Genomic DNA, 15,692 nt, shown 5'->3' with positions numbered 1-15,692 from the left:
TATACGCCCGTTTGAAAAACGGGACGTATTATGGGAACGCCCCTGGCGGGCGGGCGGCGTCCACAGACCTTGTCCGGAGCATATCTTCTACATGCATGAAGGGATTTTGATGAAACTTGGCACAGTTGTTCACCATCATGAGACGGAGTGTCATGCGCAAGAACCAGGTCCCTAGGTCTAAGGTCAAGGTCACACTTAGAGGTCAAAGGTCAAATTCAAGAATGACTTTGTCCGGAGCATATCTTCTTCATGCATAGAGGGATTTTGATGAAAGTTGGCATAATTGTTCATCATCATGAGAAGGAGTGTCATGCGCAAGAACCAGGTCCCTAGGTCTAAGGTCAAGGTCACACTTAGAGGTCAAAGGATACAAGAATGAAAACTTTGTCCGGAGCATTTCTTCTTCATGCATAGTGGGATTTTGATATAACTTGGCACAAATGTTCACCACCATGAGCATGAGGAAGAATTGACCTCATGACCGATATTGCAGAAAATCGATATCAGGGGAGACAACAGCTATTTGGTATTGGTAACAGGTGACCGGTATTGCGATGTCGATATCTACTGCCTCCGGGTATTGTCACCTGGATGTTTTTTTCAATATCAAGTGTAATAAAAGAGAAGGTTTTTCATAAGATAATTAAACAAGCTTAATTGAAATGTCACTGGAGTTACAAACTATGGAAAAGGGATTTTTCATTAGAAATAAAACAAGTCATTTTTATCAAAAGAATGTTTAATATGTAATTTTCTGAACCATAGCATTTTTAACATGTTATTTTATAATAATTAAATTAATTTTTATATCAGTATAACATATCTATCAGCAATAAAAACCATATTTTCATATAAAATTATTTTCATACGTATTCTTATATAAGAAGAATGCATATTTTAACATGTTTTCGAAAAACAATGTAACAAATCGGGTGAACATTGCTATCTGTAAACCATTTAGATTCAAGTTAAAGGCAAATATTGATGAAGACGTATATATTTAAGAAAAATGATCTGAATTTACATTGTTTTAAATAACGCTGTCTTTAAGTATAATATGTGTAAAAGACCTAGGTACCACCGCCCCCCCCCCCCCCCCAAAAAAAAAAAAAGAAGATCGAACCATGTTTTAGACGATTTTATAACTTTTACGGCCATAACACATTCTTGTCAAAAAAGAAAAAAAAAAAAAAAAAAAAAAACAAAGACAAATATCAAACAGGGAAGTCACAAAATACAAATAAACTTGACGAATATATTTTAAAATTGTCTAATTGGTATGTATTATACCTGCTGCCACTACCACGCCCATTCTTATGTCACAAAAATACATACGTAAGTTATTTTGTTTTTGTTTTTCTTTTAAACAGCTGTTTACAATTTATAATTACACAGGCACAGGTGTAGGTTTTGAATTATTTTACTTTGAAATGGTTGAACATCACACGTATATCAATTCAGTAATTCTTAAAATATTGGCAAAATAGGAAGTTTGTAAAATTAAAAAAAAAGATAGTGGCAATCAGCGTGGTACAGGTATTTTGCCGTATTCAAGCATACATTATTCATTCTAATATAACTACACATATTCCACCAATATATGAAAACTGCTTGCAAAATAAAAAATATGCGAAAGATTAAAATCGCATGATAATTATACCTTGTAATTACAAAAAGAAAATACCCGTAATTCAAAACGCAATTATAGCCTTATCAGTGATATAAACGTCTGTGTTGTTTTAACGTTCCTTATTTAGAGGTAATTGGCAAGTTTTATTACAGGTCCAATAAAAAGGATTTATGCGTGATACATATAACATTTTATTACTTCCATAAACTATCATTCAATAGGATTACAGTATAGAAATTAGTTTTATGTAAAATTATCTTGAATTGAACATGTACAATAAATTATGAAAGTAAGTTAATCGCGACGACATTTATGATAACTGAAAAGATCATGAAACCAGGTAAAATTTTCACGAAAACAAAAATATATCATTAAGTTACTGAAGTAAAATTCAATTCTGTTTTAAATGCAGATATTATTTACATTGCAAAAACCATTCTTGTACACAAAAATGCTCCGGACATAATTAAATATTCCAGCTTTAATTTGATCAAGGCGGACCTTGAATTTATTTACTAAAAATTATTAAGTAAAATATATACAAAAAAAATTCTGTATTTTACTTCTTTACGACAGTTTGCATTTGTGACTCAAGGGTCGTTAGGAAAGCTATCTCTTTTAATGTTTAATTGACATAATTGGCACTGATATTTAAATGTATATGAAATAAGGTGAGAACAACAACATAAGAAGAAATGCGTGTCTCTTTCTTTTTAGAACCGAAATATTAATTGCAATATTTAAATTCATTTCTTATATTGTTAATTTGTGATATTAACACAAAATGAATTACTCGCGAAGTAAAATTACATTCAATGATTAAATCATTACTTTAACGTTTTGATCACAATACCGCATGTTCACGCGGCATACTATAATATCGTCTGCTTATGACGCTACAACAACAACTTCGCGCTGAAGTTAATTTTTCTTCGAAATTAGTGAAAATAAACCGTCTGAGAACGAATCAAATTTTTATTTCACAAAAATGAAATAAATATCATTCAAAAGATAAATTCAATGAGAGTAGGAAAGTTCTTGCACCTAAGCTTTCATATCAATGGTTTTATACAAAAAAATGCTTTGAAGAAACGCATGTATGAGATTTTTGCACATTTTATATGGAAAAAAAGAAGGGAAAAAATGACGAAATGATGGCATCAAACTTCATGCGAAGAACGAATCAAAAATTAAGATAAAATTTAATTAAAAAAAACCTTGTGATGAATCAAATGTTGAACTTTGGTAATCTTTTTGCACCTAAGGTTTCTTATTTTTAGTAATTTTGTTATTAAGTAAAATGTGTACATGCCCTTCTTATTTCTATATAGAAAATCTGACCGCTATCGATTAGTGGCCGGAGGAATATTCTTCGGTATGGCGGAGTGTCATGCACAAGAACCAGGTCTCTAGGTCTAAGGTCAAGGTCACACTTAGAGGTCAAAGGATACAAGAATGAAAACCTTGTCCGGAGCATGTCTTCCTTATGCATAGAGGGATTTTGATATAACTTGGCACAAATGTTCACCACCACGAGACGTAGTGTCATGCGCAAGAACCAGGTCCCTAGGTCTAAGGTCAAGGTCACACTTAGAGGCCAAAAGTCAGATACAAGAATGACTTTGTCCGAAGCATTTCTTCTTCATGCATGGAGGGATTTTGATGTAACTTGACACAATTATACACCGTCATGAGACGACGTGTCATGCGCAGTTCCCTTCTTTCGAATTACTTCCCTTTGTTGTTACTATAAATAGCTTATATTGTAACTTTTTCATTACTAGTCATAGGGAAAAATCGAGACCACTTTTCTGTAGTACAATATGCATGCTACATCCAATTTTGAGGTGTATTTTGACCGGTCTCTACCTGGTAAAGATTTTTGTGAGGACTTACAATTTTTTTTTTGATTTTTTTTTTTTTTTTTTTTTTTTTTTTTTTTAAGACTAACTTCCCTTAGTTGTTGCTATAAATAACTTATATTGTAACTTTTTTATAATTGACCGTAGGGAAAAACCAAGACCACTTTTCTGTGGTACAACATAGATGTTACTTTCCAATTTTAGGTGTATTTTAAGGTATCTCTACCTGGTAAGAAGTTTTTTTGTGGACTTAGAAAAACAAAACACTTAGTTATTACTAAACAACCATAAAGTTAAAATTCCATTTGCAAATACAGGTGCTAGAGTAAAGAAATTTGCTGTGACGGGCGTATATTGTGACATTCTTGCACTCTTGTTCTTTTTATGACCAAAAGCGGATTTTACTGGTTCTGAATTTTAATACCTCTTTTGCGAATAAAACCACACAAAAATAATTTTAGTAGCATGAAAAGATGTCTGTATGTGAACGTCTAAACTAGCCAACCCCTCTCGAGCAGAATGAGCCAAAATTTACAATTTGTCGCTACGAGACAAATAATGTAAAATACGTCCGTTTTTATCATTTTCTGGCGTAATTCAACGTATTCCATCAGTAAAAATGAAATCAAGTCATATTCGCATCGTTTTGCGAAAATAAAATGCCCCACTCCCTATTTGCCTATTTCATGGAGTCCCCATCCTCCAAGCATCCCGCTGATTAATGGAATGCGGAGCTGATTGGCTAAATAAGCGTGACGTGGGTTTAGAATAATGAAAACGGTGTTTTTACGGTGCTAAAACACTGTTAATGGTAGTAGAATTTTAATAAATCGTCTGCAGATACTGACTTTCAAACCTTGATGTGTCCTCACCGTAACATTTTTGAGCTGCTTTGCCGTCATTTAGCGTTTTAAGTCCCTAGAAAGTTTGAAATATCAATCTAGAGGTTCTAAACTACATAAAACTGCGCAAAATCAAGACATTTTTCGAAATTTAATTTTGGCCGAATTCACTTATGGGGGCAAGGGACAGTAAATTTGAAAACTTCACAACTCTGCGCTGATACCAGTGCGAAAAAAAATCATAAAAAACTCCAATTTCGACAAATTCAAGGCAATTGTTGAGCGAATGTCTTGCATAGACATAGCACTTCATTATGTGACATTTTCAGTCTGCCGATTCTGTTGCTACTGTGATAAAAACGAGTAAAACGCAGGTTTCAGGACACTAAATTTTTAGACAAAAATTGCACAAAATGCACACATTGCGCGATCTGTAACCGTATTATCTGCAACTGACTGACCTAAAACACATGCATACTTTTAAAGCATGTGGCCAGACGAAAATAATGTTGGGAAGAAAAGCGTCTCATAACCGTTTACTTTTTCCGTAAATTTGAGCTGAAGCTGGATGGATGGATGGATGACCGTTTCCAATTCGTCTGACTTCCGTTACCTCAGGTAAACTTTTAGACCCGGTGTAATGAAGTATTTCGACCCCCATAGAATAATGACCCCCCGGTCATTATTCTATAGAAAAAGTGAACCCCCGGTCATAGTATTATGACCTCCAGATCATAGTACTATGACTCCCCCACGTGAAGTAAACTGAACCTCACGAAGAATATTGACTCCCATAAAAAAACGACCCCCGGTCATTTGGTCAAATTCAGTGTTATCTCATGTATCTAAGGCCTAATTGCTGCATTTTATGCCCCTTTACTCGGGGGAGGGGGGCATATAGATTTGCCCGTGTCCGTCCGTCCGTCCTTCCGTTTGACCATTAGCCCCAGATACCATCACTTGACACAGAAATCAGAGCATTCCGCAGCGGGAAAAGGGATTCTATTTCTAGACACTGTATCTTGGTGTATACATTTTTTTCAGGAAAATAACAATTCACAATACATTCACAAAACACACCAGTGTCAATAATCCCTGCAAACTTCGGTATGAAGTAATTCTTCAGAAGAAAACTGCACAAGAAACTGCTAGCATAGAACTTAGTATTAATAGAAGTTGCAATACTTAGCAGTGGCAGTAAAGTACGGTAGCGGCAACAATAGAAAGTAGTAATAGTAGTAGTAGCAGTAGTAGTAGTAGTAGTGGCAGTGGTAGTGGCAGTTGCAGTAGCAGCAGCAGCAGCAGCAGCAGAGGAATAAGTGACAGCAACAACAGCAGCAGGAGAAGAAGAGGTAGATGTACAATACGCATTAGTGGAAGCAGGTATAGTAGTATCAGTAGTAGCAGTTGTAGTAGTAGTAGTAGAAGTAGTAGTAGTAGTAGTAGTAGTAGTAGTAGAAGAAGTACATGTAGTAATAGCAATAGAAGTAGCGTCACCAGTAGTAGTAGTACAATCAAAATGTTAACTATTGGCAATGGAGGGTATTAGAGTTGTAGATCTAGTAATATTGTCCGTTAGGTTTGGTGGGGATCACTTTTTAAGAGATATTATCGTCGAAAGTCTTTTTAGGAGCCGGTGTTTTACACGGAAAGAGTAACTTTTTTAAATAGAATAATGTCTGGGAATCGATATTGTATGAGAGTTCAAATGTAGTAATTTCGGCAGTGAGTATTTTACATGGAAGGAGTCACTTTTTCTATAGAATAATAACCGGGGTCGTTATTCTATGAGATTCAAAGGGAGTCATCTTTAGGGAGTCAGTATTTTACTTGGAGGGGTCAGTTTTTTTTCTATAGAATAATGACCGGGGGTCGTTATTCTATAGAGTTTTCAAAGGGAGTCAGTTTTTTATAAGGGGAGTCAATATTTTACAGGAAAGGAGTCACATTTTCTATAGTATAATGACCGGGGGTCGTTATTCTATGGGGGTCGAAATATTTCATTACACCGGCCGTCTACATGGAGCTAGGAAAATCGATACATGCACATATTTATTTTACACAATAATCACTCGTACGCAAGAATCCTTAGTTCTATAAACATCATAAAAACCAGTTGAATATATATGCCTGTAAAGTACATAAGTCTATTTTATTTAAAAAAACGTACCCGGGCCAAATGCGAAACTGGTTCCTGCCACTTTAGGATATTACATGGATTGTCAAACATTTATTTTGACAATATCTTGCGACAGATTGGTTAAAATATTCATTTTACGGTGGATACTTGAAGTATTTACTGTATTGGTGCCCAGAATTTCTTTTATCTATGAGCCCGCCCGCTTAGTTCAGTAGAAAGAGCGCAGATCAAAGGATCGCGGGATCGTCAGTTCGGTCCCCGTGCGGGCGTATGTTCTACGTGGCGATTTGATAAAAGACATACCTTTGATTCATGTTGGAAAGTTTGAAGTTATTTGCGGAGAACAGGTTTGTACTGCTACAGAATCAAGGAACACTGGTTAGTTAAATGCCCGCCGTTACTTGAAAAACGAACAAACAAAAATAACAACAAAAAATGTTATTTACCATCCTTTGCAGCGTTCTTCATGTATTCATTTTATATGTATGAAAAGAGGACTGGACATGTTTTCCATATGCCGGTTTGCTGGTTCAGTTGTAGGCTTTAGATTTCCTATCAGTAACTCGAGAACGCTGGATCTACAGATTTCATATTTTATAAGATTATTGCATGTGGTCAGTAAATGACTTTTTTTCTTTTTTATTATAAATATGTGAAAGGTCGCAGTGTCCATAAATAAAACCCCTGTTTATCAAAATTGATTAGAGAATATTTAGGCCTTCATCTGTAATTGAGACAGGGTTTCAACCAATGAATGGGCCTTTTCCTATCAAAATGTTTATTTGTTTTATGTGTATTGCATATTAAACCGATATCACTGTTTGAAAATGTAACATGCAATCAAAGATGTGCTGATTTTAAAACAACATGTGTTTAATGTCTTGCATTTGTGTCGTATCTTATATAAATATACATTTGAGATGATATTTGTTCATAAATCTGTATTAATATAAAGAGCCGACTAAGGAAGTGACAAAAATGGCTGCTTATGGCAGTTTCGTGCTTAAGTTACGTGGAAATTAGAACAATGTGTCTGACAGGATGTTAAAGGCAACTGGCTGCTTAATACAGGTAACCGCTGACGCAAAATTTATTGTATGCATTCTACTGTTCTTGCGAAGGTATAAAAGATTTACAAATCTGTCTATGTATCTATCTTTCATTTTATTTAGAGTTTGTTGGTCTCTTTTAAACAGCTTAAACATAGCAGTTTGAAGAAAAAATAGAGTAAGGTTTAATGTCACTTACATTATTAAACATTTTTTTCATACAGTTTGTCATACATCATATATTCTATTCAATAGTGAAATTAATATGCGTGTTTTAATAGAATCTTTATCCAATGTATTGATCTGTTTCTTCAGTAAGCATTTCTCTATACAAAACCTAGAGGTGTCAGATATACTATTTTGACTACCGCATCTTTTCAATAGTTTTATTTATCCACATTTCTTAAGAGGGAATTAAAACGTCAGCTTATACATTATAAAAGGATATTCAGTTTGGTTTAAACGTTTACAAACAAATTCAAACTAAATTTTAGATATTTCTTATTTAATTTTGTTATTTTAAAAGTCAAATTTCTTCAGCCGGAATATTGAACGTAAGATAAGAATATTTTTTGTATTTCTTAATTTGTTGTTTCTTTATTTCTTTATGTTATAATCTTCCCATTTGAAAACGAGTCATACATAGATGTTAAGTAATCACACTGACATTGTATATATATTCATTGAAATGTTAGATATGTAAGTAAGTTAAGCAAAATTGCCGAGATGGCGCTTAAACTTATTACAAATGCCGCGTTACATACTATAAAAGCCACAGACACATGGGGTGAAACGAAGTGGTTTCAGCGCAAGCAAGTGTTCATCTGTGAAACTGACACCTCCACCCACCCTCCTCCGCCCCTGCCAACTTCTTAGCATTATAACACGTGCCGTACGAGCGTCGGCGACGATATTAAAACGGATTTTGTCGCAATTTCGGCAAGTTTTGAAAATGCGCCTTTATACCATCAGTCTTCCAAATTAAAGATTTGTATCTGTGAAACTGACACTTAAAATCAAAAGTCGATTTAGCTCTATAATAAGCATCTATCAATGAATCCCTGGTATCAATCGACGAGTCTGTAACCATTCTGTCAAATGACACCGGTGCTGACAACTGACATTCGGGTTCCGACGAGAAATCAATAACTATCATAATAATAAATTGATCAATTTTATTTGTATGGAACTCATCCCTGCGAATTGATCCCTGCTTTGTACTGCGCATATCGTAGGTGGGTACCAAAACTGGACTTTTATCATAGTTTATTTTATGTAAGCTTATTTACAGCCGCCACCGGTAACCCATATGGGCGACTCCTCCAGAAGACTGTTAGTAATGGTAGCAGGAGGGTAGTGCAAGATACAGAAGACGCTCCAATTCCAGAAGCTTCCCTGGTGCTTTAGCTTGTCAGGTATAAAGCATCCATATCCAGTGATAGTAATTTTAGTTGGAGGAGCGGGGGCTCGAACTCACGATCCCTGGTTTCGTAGTCACACAGTGTTGCCACTGAACCATTGCGTCCGTTCTTTTTATCATAGGAAGTGATGATCCGCTTTAATATACTCGTAAGCGTATAAATTTTGGTACCCGGTTTATGACACGCCCGGTAAAAAGTAGTGGTCCCAGCGCAAGCAAGTGTTCCCAGTGTTAGTTTCACAGATGCAAATCTTCATGGTAAAAAATGCATGTTTAAAACACGCTAAAAATGTAACAAAACTTATTTTATGATCGTCACCTACGCTCAGTGCGTGTTATAAATTATAAATATTTAACTTTGTTAAACGGGACATCGTTATTTTAAATAAAGAAATCAATTTGCAAAAGAGATCAATAATCGATGTTAATCTGAACCAGTACATACATAAGACTGCTAAATAATTAGATAGACTACCGTCTATAAATAACGATGAAGTGTGTTGAATACGCGGTTTTTGCGACCGTCACGCGTCCCGTCTCTGTTATTTGCATCCAACAATAGTAACAACAACAACAACAGCAAACACCAGTCATGATGATTCTGACCATTTAAAACAAATGGTACAACATAGAAAAGAAAATGCTCTGTATTGTCGATTGTTACTAACTCCTCGTAAATCAGTAACGAGTATATGAGTAACCATTTTCGATCACTTGTTTTTATTTAATAGATTAAATAATTATTTATATATAATAAAATTTGGAAACAATTATATTTATCCAAAACTGTATCAACGCAAAATTATGATAGTTCTGTACGCAAAAATAAAGGTTGTGAAATTGCTTGCACTTTCAGGTAACAAACATGAGCCGAAAACCATACCAATTTCAAGAAAATAACATAAAATGTCCACTATGTTCCAAGACGTTTACAAGTCCACGCATCTTACCTTGCCTTCATTCATTTTGTTCTACTTGTCTGGTAAATTTTATCAAAGATGGCGTCCAAGATGGCCAATACGACAAACCGTCGGTAGATGCTAAGACAAACAGCAGTCCAGTAGGGCAACCCACAGGGAGCAAAGTGACAAACACTAACACAAGTCCGCAGGGCCAAAATAACAAGGAAAATGCCAAGAGCCGAACTTCACCAGTCAAGGCAAAGTCACCAACCAAAGCCAAATCGCCAACCAGGCAGCCGCCAATACCTGTAGGACAAGGTTCAATAAAGGGAACTTCATTAAAGCCCGGCAATGTTCAGTTTCAGGGAAGTACAAAAGGATTTCATTGTCCTTGCTGTAAGAAATTTGCTACAACTCCACAATTACCCAAAACATCGTCTGACAAATGGGCAGAGCTCTTTCCAGAGAACAATCTTCTTGCCGACCTGGTAGATTTGCATTCAATGAAGCTTGGTACTAAAGTTTGTGACCCATGTAAGCGCAACAAATCATCCGCACAGGTTCATTCCTACTGCAAAAATTGCCGGGACGCAATGTGTGAACCATGTGCAAAAACTCATAAAGGATTACGTAGCTGCCGAAACCATAAGGTTCTTGCTACTGCTCAGTTTGCTGAAGCTATAAATTCTTTGAAAGTAGAAGAAGAATTATGCAAAGAACACGAAGGCAAGTCCAAGGAGCATTACTGTTACACACATTCTACACTTTGCTGTTCCCAGTGCTTGAATGAAGCTCATCGGAAGTGTGATCGTGTCGTAACAGTTACTGAAGCAGCACAAAAGAGCAAAGATAGCGGCCAAGTAGCGACATTGGAGGATGCACTTGATAAATACAAATCTTATACGGATTCTGTTCTGAAAGATCGGTCAAATTTATTAAAAAGGTTGGACAATAAGAAGTCTAAACTTATGGGAGAGTTTGTTAACGTTAAGAAACATATAATATCACAGCTTGACAAAATGGAAAAGGATCTGAATACAATTTTAGATTCTACGCATCGTCAAGAGACGAAGAAAATCAAACAAGAGGTCAACAAATGCAAAGAAATCCAATCAGCTGTCTCTAACACGAATGAAATTCTGGCAGTCGCCGACAATCACGGGTCGAGTTCGCAGATAATTGAAATGACTGAAAAAGTCCGGGGAGAGTGCGAGTACTACGAAGAAAGTATTTCGATACTATGTTCACGCATGCGCACAGTCGATTACGACATTGCCCTTGATAATTCACTGCAACAAGTGATGAAGCGATTGAATCAGTTCGGCCGAATTGATGTAAACACTACAGCTTCGAAGTTACCACCTCCGCCAAAACTTGCTGCCACGTTAGGTCTTCAAAGCTCAACAACAAAGACAAAGGCAGTTAAACCAGAGTTTACGCTTTCGGGAAAGAATGCCAACGAGATTGGTGAATTTTGTGCGAGATTTGAAGACGACACACAAGACTGCTGGTTCACCGGTGCAACGTATGTATTTCTTAAAATTCTGATTCGATTCTTTGAATTATTTTCAGTTTTTAATTTGAGAACCGATGAAGGCCGTAAGGTAAACCAGACGCCTAGACAAATTAAACTTTAGTGCTTTTTATAGACTGGTCTCAGTCCTTACATTTGCCAGTCATAGTTTCTTCTCATATTTTATGTTAAAATTACTTCCCTTCATAGTTATAACATGGTTACCTTTTCTTGCTGCCGAATAATACAGCAAGATATTCAAAAGGGAGCAATCTGTAAACACGGAGCTATCTATAAATGAAAGATATCTGACAAGGAAATACATTAGTATATAAAAACTTATTATCAGACTAGTAGCTAGTCTATGCTTTTTAGAGCATCTTGTTTTAGTTCGCTCCTTCTTTCTTTCTTTCTTTCTTTCTGGCTCCTAATAGGTCCTTAAGTGTTGGTATCAAAGTAATGGATTGTTTTTAACTGTTTTTCTTTATCTAGTAATAATACGGCTTTGTATTGACTCCTAGTATAAGGCAGTGAGTTTTATCTCTTGGAAAAATATCGTCATGAAGAACACAGTTACTACAGGTTTATTTTTGTTTAACTTTACTTTTGCTTACAAGTTGATATTTTGTTGTTTTCCGGCTGGTTTCGTGTAGCTTAATTGAACGTAAGATCAGTATATGACTATTTCTCTACGTGGTTCGATTAGCCAGTGTGATCTTGCTTTTTGTTTCAATTTGAGCGTGCCTCTGTGGGTCTTTGTGAAACTGGAGTGACTTTGTTAGGATGTGCGTTGTAGTAGTATAACATTGAACTATTACTTTCGCACCAGTAAGAATCATACTAATTTGCCATTTAATTCTGTTAAACGATTGAAAACGTCAAATGTCTGTTGTATTTATTTGATTACAAAACATTATCTAAAACACTTGTTGCGAGCTGGCACAAACATGCATTTAGTATCACATTTTCGCAATAGTGAAGTAATAATATTTCACTTTCGTTCACAGATTTCTTTCGGATGGTCGTATCTTACTTGCTGACAGAACAAATCGCAAACTGAAAATGTTCACCAGCAATTTCATGCCATTAACTGAACTTGCACTCTCGTCCAAGCCTTGGGACATCACACTTGTGTCTGACAAAGAGGTTGCAGTATCTCTGCCAGCAGAATGCAGGATTCAAATTATCAGCTTAGACCGTAATTACCTAACACAGACAAGATCAATACCAACTGATGAACCATGCTTCGGTATATGCTACACAGATGGAAAATTCCTCACCGTTACATACGATGGAGATCCACCGAATCTCAAAATCCTGTCACCAACAGGACAGGAGTTGACGTATGTCTGCGTGGATGACGACGGGTTTACATTATTTTCAAAGCCGCTGTACGTCACATGCACTCATAAAGCCGATCAGATATATGTATCGGACGATCGACTTGGTTGCATTGTTAGCCTAAAGGGAACGGGCGAGCTGAACTTTAGCTACTCCGCATTAGATCTTGGGAACACAGCCGGAATCGCCTTGGATAAAGAAGGGAATATATATGTATGTGGCACTTCCTCAAATAGTGTGCACGTGATCTCACCCTGCGGGAAAAGAGTGAAGGTTCTCGTGACAGGACAGTCAGTATCCTATCCTCGTGCTGTTGCTTTTGAACCACGTGAGAAGAAACTTCTGGTGACACAGGGAGATAAAGATGTAGTTAAAGTGTACAGTCTGGCTTAAATGTATTTACAATAATGGCAGTAGTAAACATAGTTCCATATGACACTTTTAGCAATCTCGTTCATAAAGTAGATACAATGCATCATTTATATGTTATATATTATATTTCATTTCACACAAGAATAGTGAGACGAAAGTTATTTTTTTTCGTATTTGTATATTGAGTATATTGACACGAAATAGTTTCTCTTCTTCGGTTTTGTGTGCGCAAAGTATATTGACATAGAAAATATCTTGTCACTCTTTGTGCTAAAAGTATATTGACATAAAAAAGTCTTGTTACTTTTTTGTGCTGCAAGTATATTGACATAAAGAATTTCTTGTCATTTTTTGTGCTACAAGTATATTGACATAAAAAATTCTATTCTTGTTACTTTTTGTACTGCAAGTATATTGACATAGAAAATTTCTTGTCACTCGTTGTGCTGCAAGTATATTGACATAAAACATTTCTTGTCACTCTTTGTGCTGCAAGTATATTGACATAAACAAGTACTTGTCACTTTTGTGCTGCAAGTATATTGACATAAAAATGTTATTGTTACTTTTTGTGCTATAAGTATATTGACAAAACATTCTTGTCACTTTTGTGCTACAAGTATTTTGACATAAGAAAATTCTTGTCACTTTTTGTGCTGCAAGTATATTGACATAAATCATTACTTGTCACTCTATGTGCTGCAAGTATATTGACATGAAAACATTCGTGTCAATTTTTCTGCTGCAAGTATATTGACATTAAAAATTTTTTGTCACTTTTTGTGCTGCAAGTTTATTGACATAAGTAATTATTGTCACTTTTTGTGCTGCAAGTATATTGACATAAAACATTTCTTGTCCCTCTTTGTGCTGCAAGTATATTGACATAAAGAAATTCTTGTGACTCTATGTGCTGCAAGAATATTGACATAATATATTGACATAAAACATTTCTTGTCACTCTTTGTGCTGCAAAAATATTGACATAAAACATTTCTTGTCACTCTTTGTGCTGCAAGTATATTGACATAAAATATGTTCTTGGCGTTTTAGTGCAGCAAGTATATCAGTATATGAAGAGGTTCTTATGTAAATGAATGTTTCTAGAAAAGAAAAAAATATATTTAGATAACACAAACACTGTTTATCTGTTTGTCATGTACGCATCCATACAAATACTGCTACGGGTTTCTGGCTTTGGGAGACTGAGTGTTTGGAACGAGGCTTTTTCTATCGCATATTTGTCACAATGCGGATAGGTTAAATCTTTGAGGTTAAATCTTTGATTGTGTTACCGAAAAGCTTTTATGAAGTTACAGCTGCAGAGGTTTCAGTTGAGATATGTAACTATTCTTAAGGTCAAGGAAAAGGTGTGTGTTCTGTTGTACTTCTAAGGTTGTTATTATAAGTGCATGCAGAGTTTGAAAGTAACGAAACTTCATTGTCATAACCACAGGCACCAGTATCGGACCTGGGACAAAAATATGTTTGTTTTCATTCTAAATGAGTTAAAAATGAAAAATATGTAGTGAAATATGAGCCCCCATCAAAATATACATATGTCTACTGAAGGCCAGAATCTCGAGAATCGAGCCTGCGAGCAATGGGTTCACTTCCCGGGCCGTTGTGAAATAAATTCTCTAGACAATTAAACAAACTACCTATCAATATTTCACGTGTACATTTAGCTACAAAATGAGACCGACCCCAAGTCTCTAGCCCTTCTCGTTCATGAAATATCTATCAGAAAACGAGTGCCTATCTGTTGAAAGTTCCAGGTAGATAGAAATGTGGCACAACGGAACGGTACGAAATCACGGACTAAAAGATGTTTGTCAGCCTAGCAAGGGTCAATTCATTTGACATTAATAACAAGTATTACTAAATATGCAAATTATGGCCACTCACCACCGTCAGTATCATCTGCTACACGCGATATTTACTTTTTTATTTTTCCGTCGGTCTTTCAATTGTATTATCCGCCATTGAAACCGATACCATAATATCAGAGTAATTTTGTGCGAAACGATGCGGTTCTGTCGGAGGTGTGTCGCTATTGGCCAATCAGAAATTGCGTTTAAAAATACCTTACGAATTCTGTTCAATGGCGTAGCATTCAATTGAAAGACCGAGGAAAAATTTGAAACGCCAATATCGCGTGTTTGAGAAGCTACTGACGATTGTGAGTGGCCCTAGTTTATGTATTTATTTATACTATTTAGTATTTTTTATTGAATTTGACCCTTGCTTGGCTGACAAACATATTTTAGTCCGTGATTTCGTACCGTTTCGTTGTGCCACATTTCTGTCTACCTGGAACTTTCAGCAGAAAGGCACTCGTTTTCTGATAGATATTTCATGAATGGGTAGGGCTAGAGACTTGGGGTCGGTCTCATTTTGTAGCTAAATGTACACATGAAATGGTGATAGGTAGTTTGTTTAATTGTCTAGAGAATTTATTTCACAACGGCGCGGGAAGTGAACCCATTGCTCGCAGGCTCGATTCTCGAGATTCTGGCCTTCAGTAGACATATGTATATTTTGATGGGGGCTCATATTTCACTATATATTTTTCATTTTTAACTCATTTAGGATGAAAACAAACATATTTTTGTCCCAGG

At 35.8% G+C, this 15,692-nt stretch overlaps 1 protein-coding gene across 2 annotated transcripts; it reads left to right on the top strand.

The window, feature by feature from the left end:
• The first annotated feature begins 7,434 nt into the window (after positions 1–7,434).
• LOC123546748 (E3 ubiquitin-protein ligase TRIM9-like) lies at positions 7,435–14,416 on the top strand. 2 transcript variants are annotated; one of them, XM_053524553.1, is made up of 3 exons: positions 7,435–7,545; positions 9,800–11,370; positions 12,366–14,416. In XM_053524553.1, the coding sequence occupies exons 1-3, from the start codon at positions 7,516–7,518 to the stop codon at positions 13,090–13,092; spliced, it is 2,328 nt and encodes a 775-aa protein (XP_053380528.1). In that variant the 5' UTR covers positions 7,435–7,515; the 3' UTR covers positions 13,093–14,416. The 2 variants fall into 2 exon arrangements, with proteins under 2 accessions (XP_053380528.1, XP_053380529.1); XM_053524554.1 differs by lacking the exon at positions 7,435–7,545 and adding an exon at positions 7,784–8,077 and having other exon boundaries at positions 12,366–14,415.
• The last annotated feature ends 1,276 nt before the right edge of the window (positions 14,417–15,692 follow it).

This window comes from Mercenaria mercenaria, chromosome 15 (genome assembly GCF_021730395.1).
Source record: "Mercenaria mercenaria strain notata chromosome 15, MADL_Memer_1, whole genome shotgun sequence".
NCBI classification, from domain to species: Eukaryota; Metazoa; Mollusca; class Bivalvia; order Venerida; family Veneridae; genus Mercenaria; species Mercenaria mercenaria.
The sequence above is the reverse complement of the archived record's forward strand: the minus strand, read 5'-3'. Positions and strand labels throughout refer to the sequence as shown.

Bases quoted from the DNA above. Each gene is read 5' to 3' on its own strand.
- LOC123546748 (XM_053524553.1), top strand. From the start codon at position 7,516: ATGTTAAAGGCAACTGGCTGCTTAATACAG. The intron at 7,546-9,799 runs GTAACCGCTGAC...TTGCACTTTCAG, and splicing joins CAACTGGCTGCTTAATACAG to GTAACAAACATGAGCCGAAA. The intron at 11,371-12,365 runs GTATGTATTTCT...TTTCGTTCACAG, and splicing joins TGCTGGTTCACCGGTGCAAC to ATTTCTTTCGGATGGTCGTA.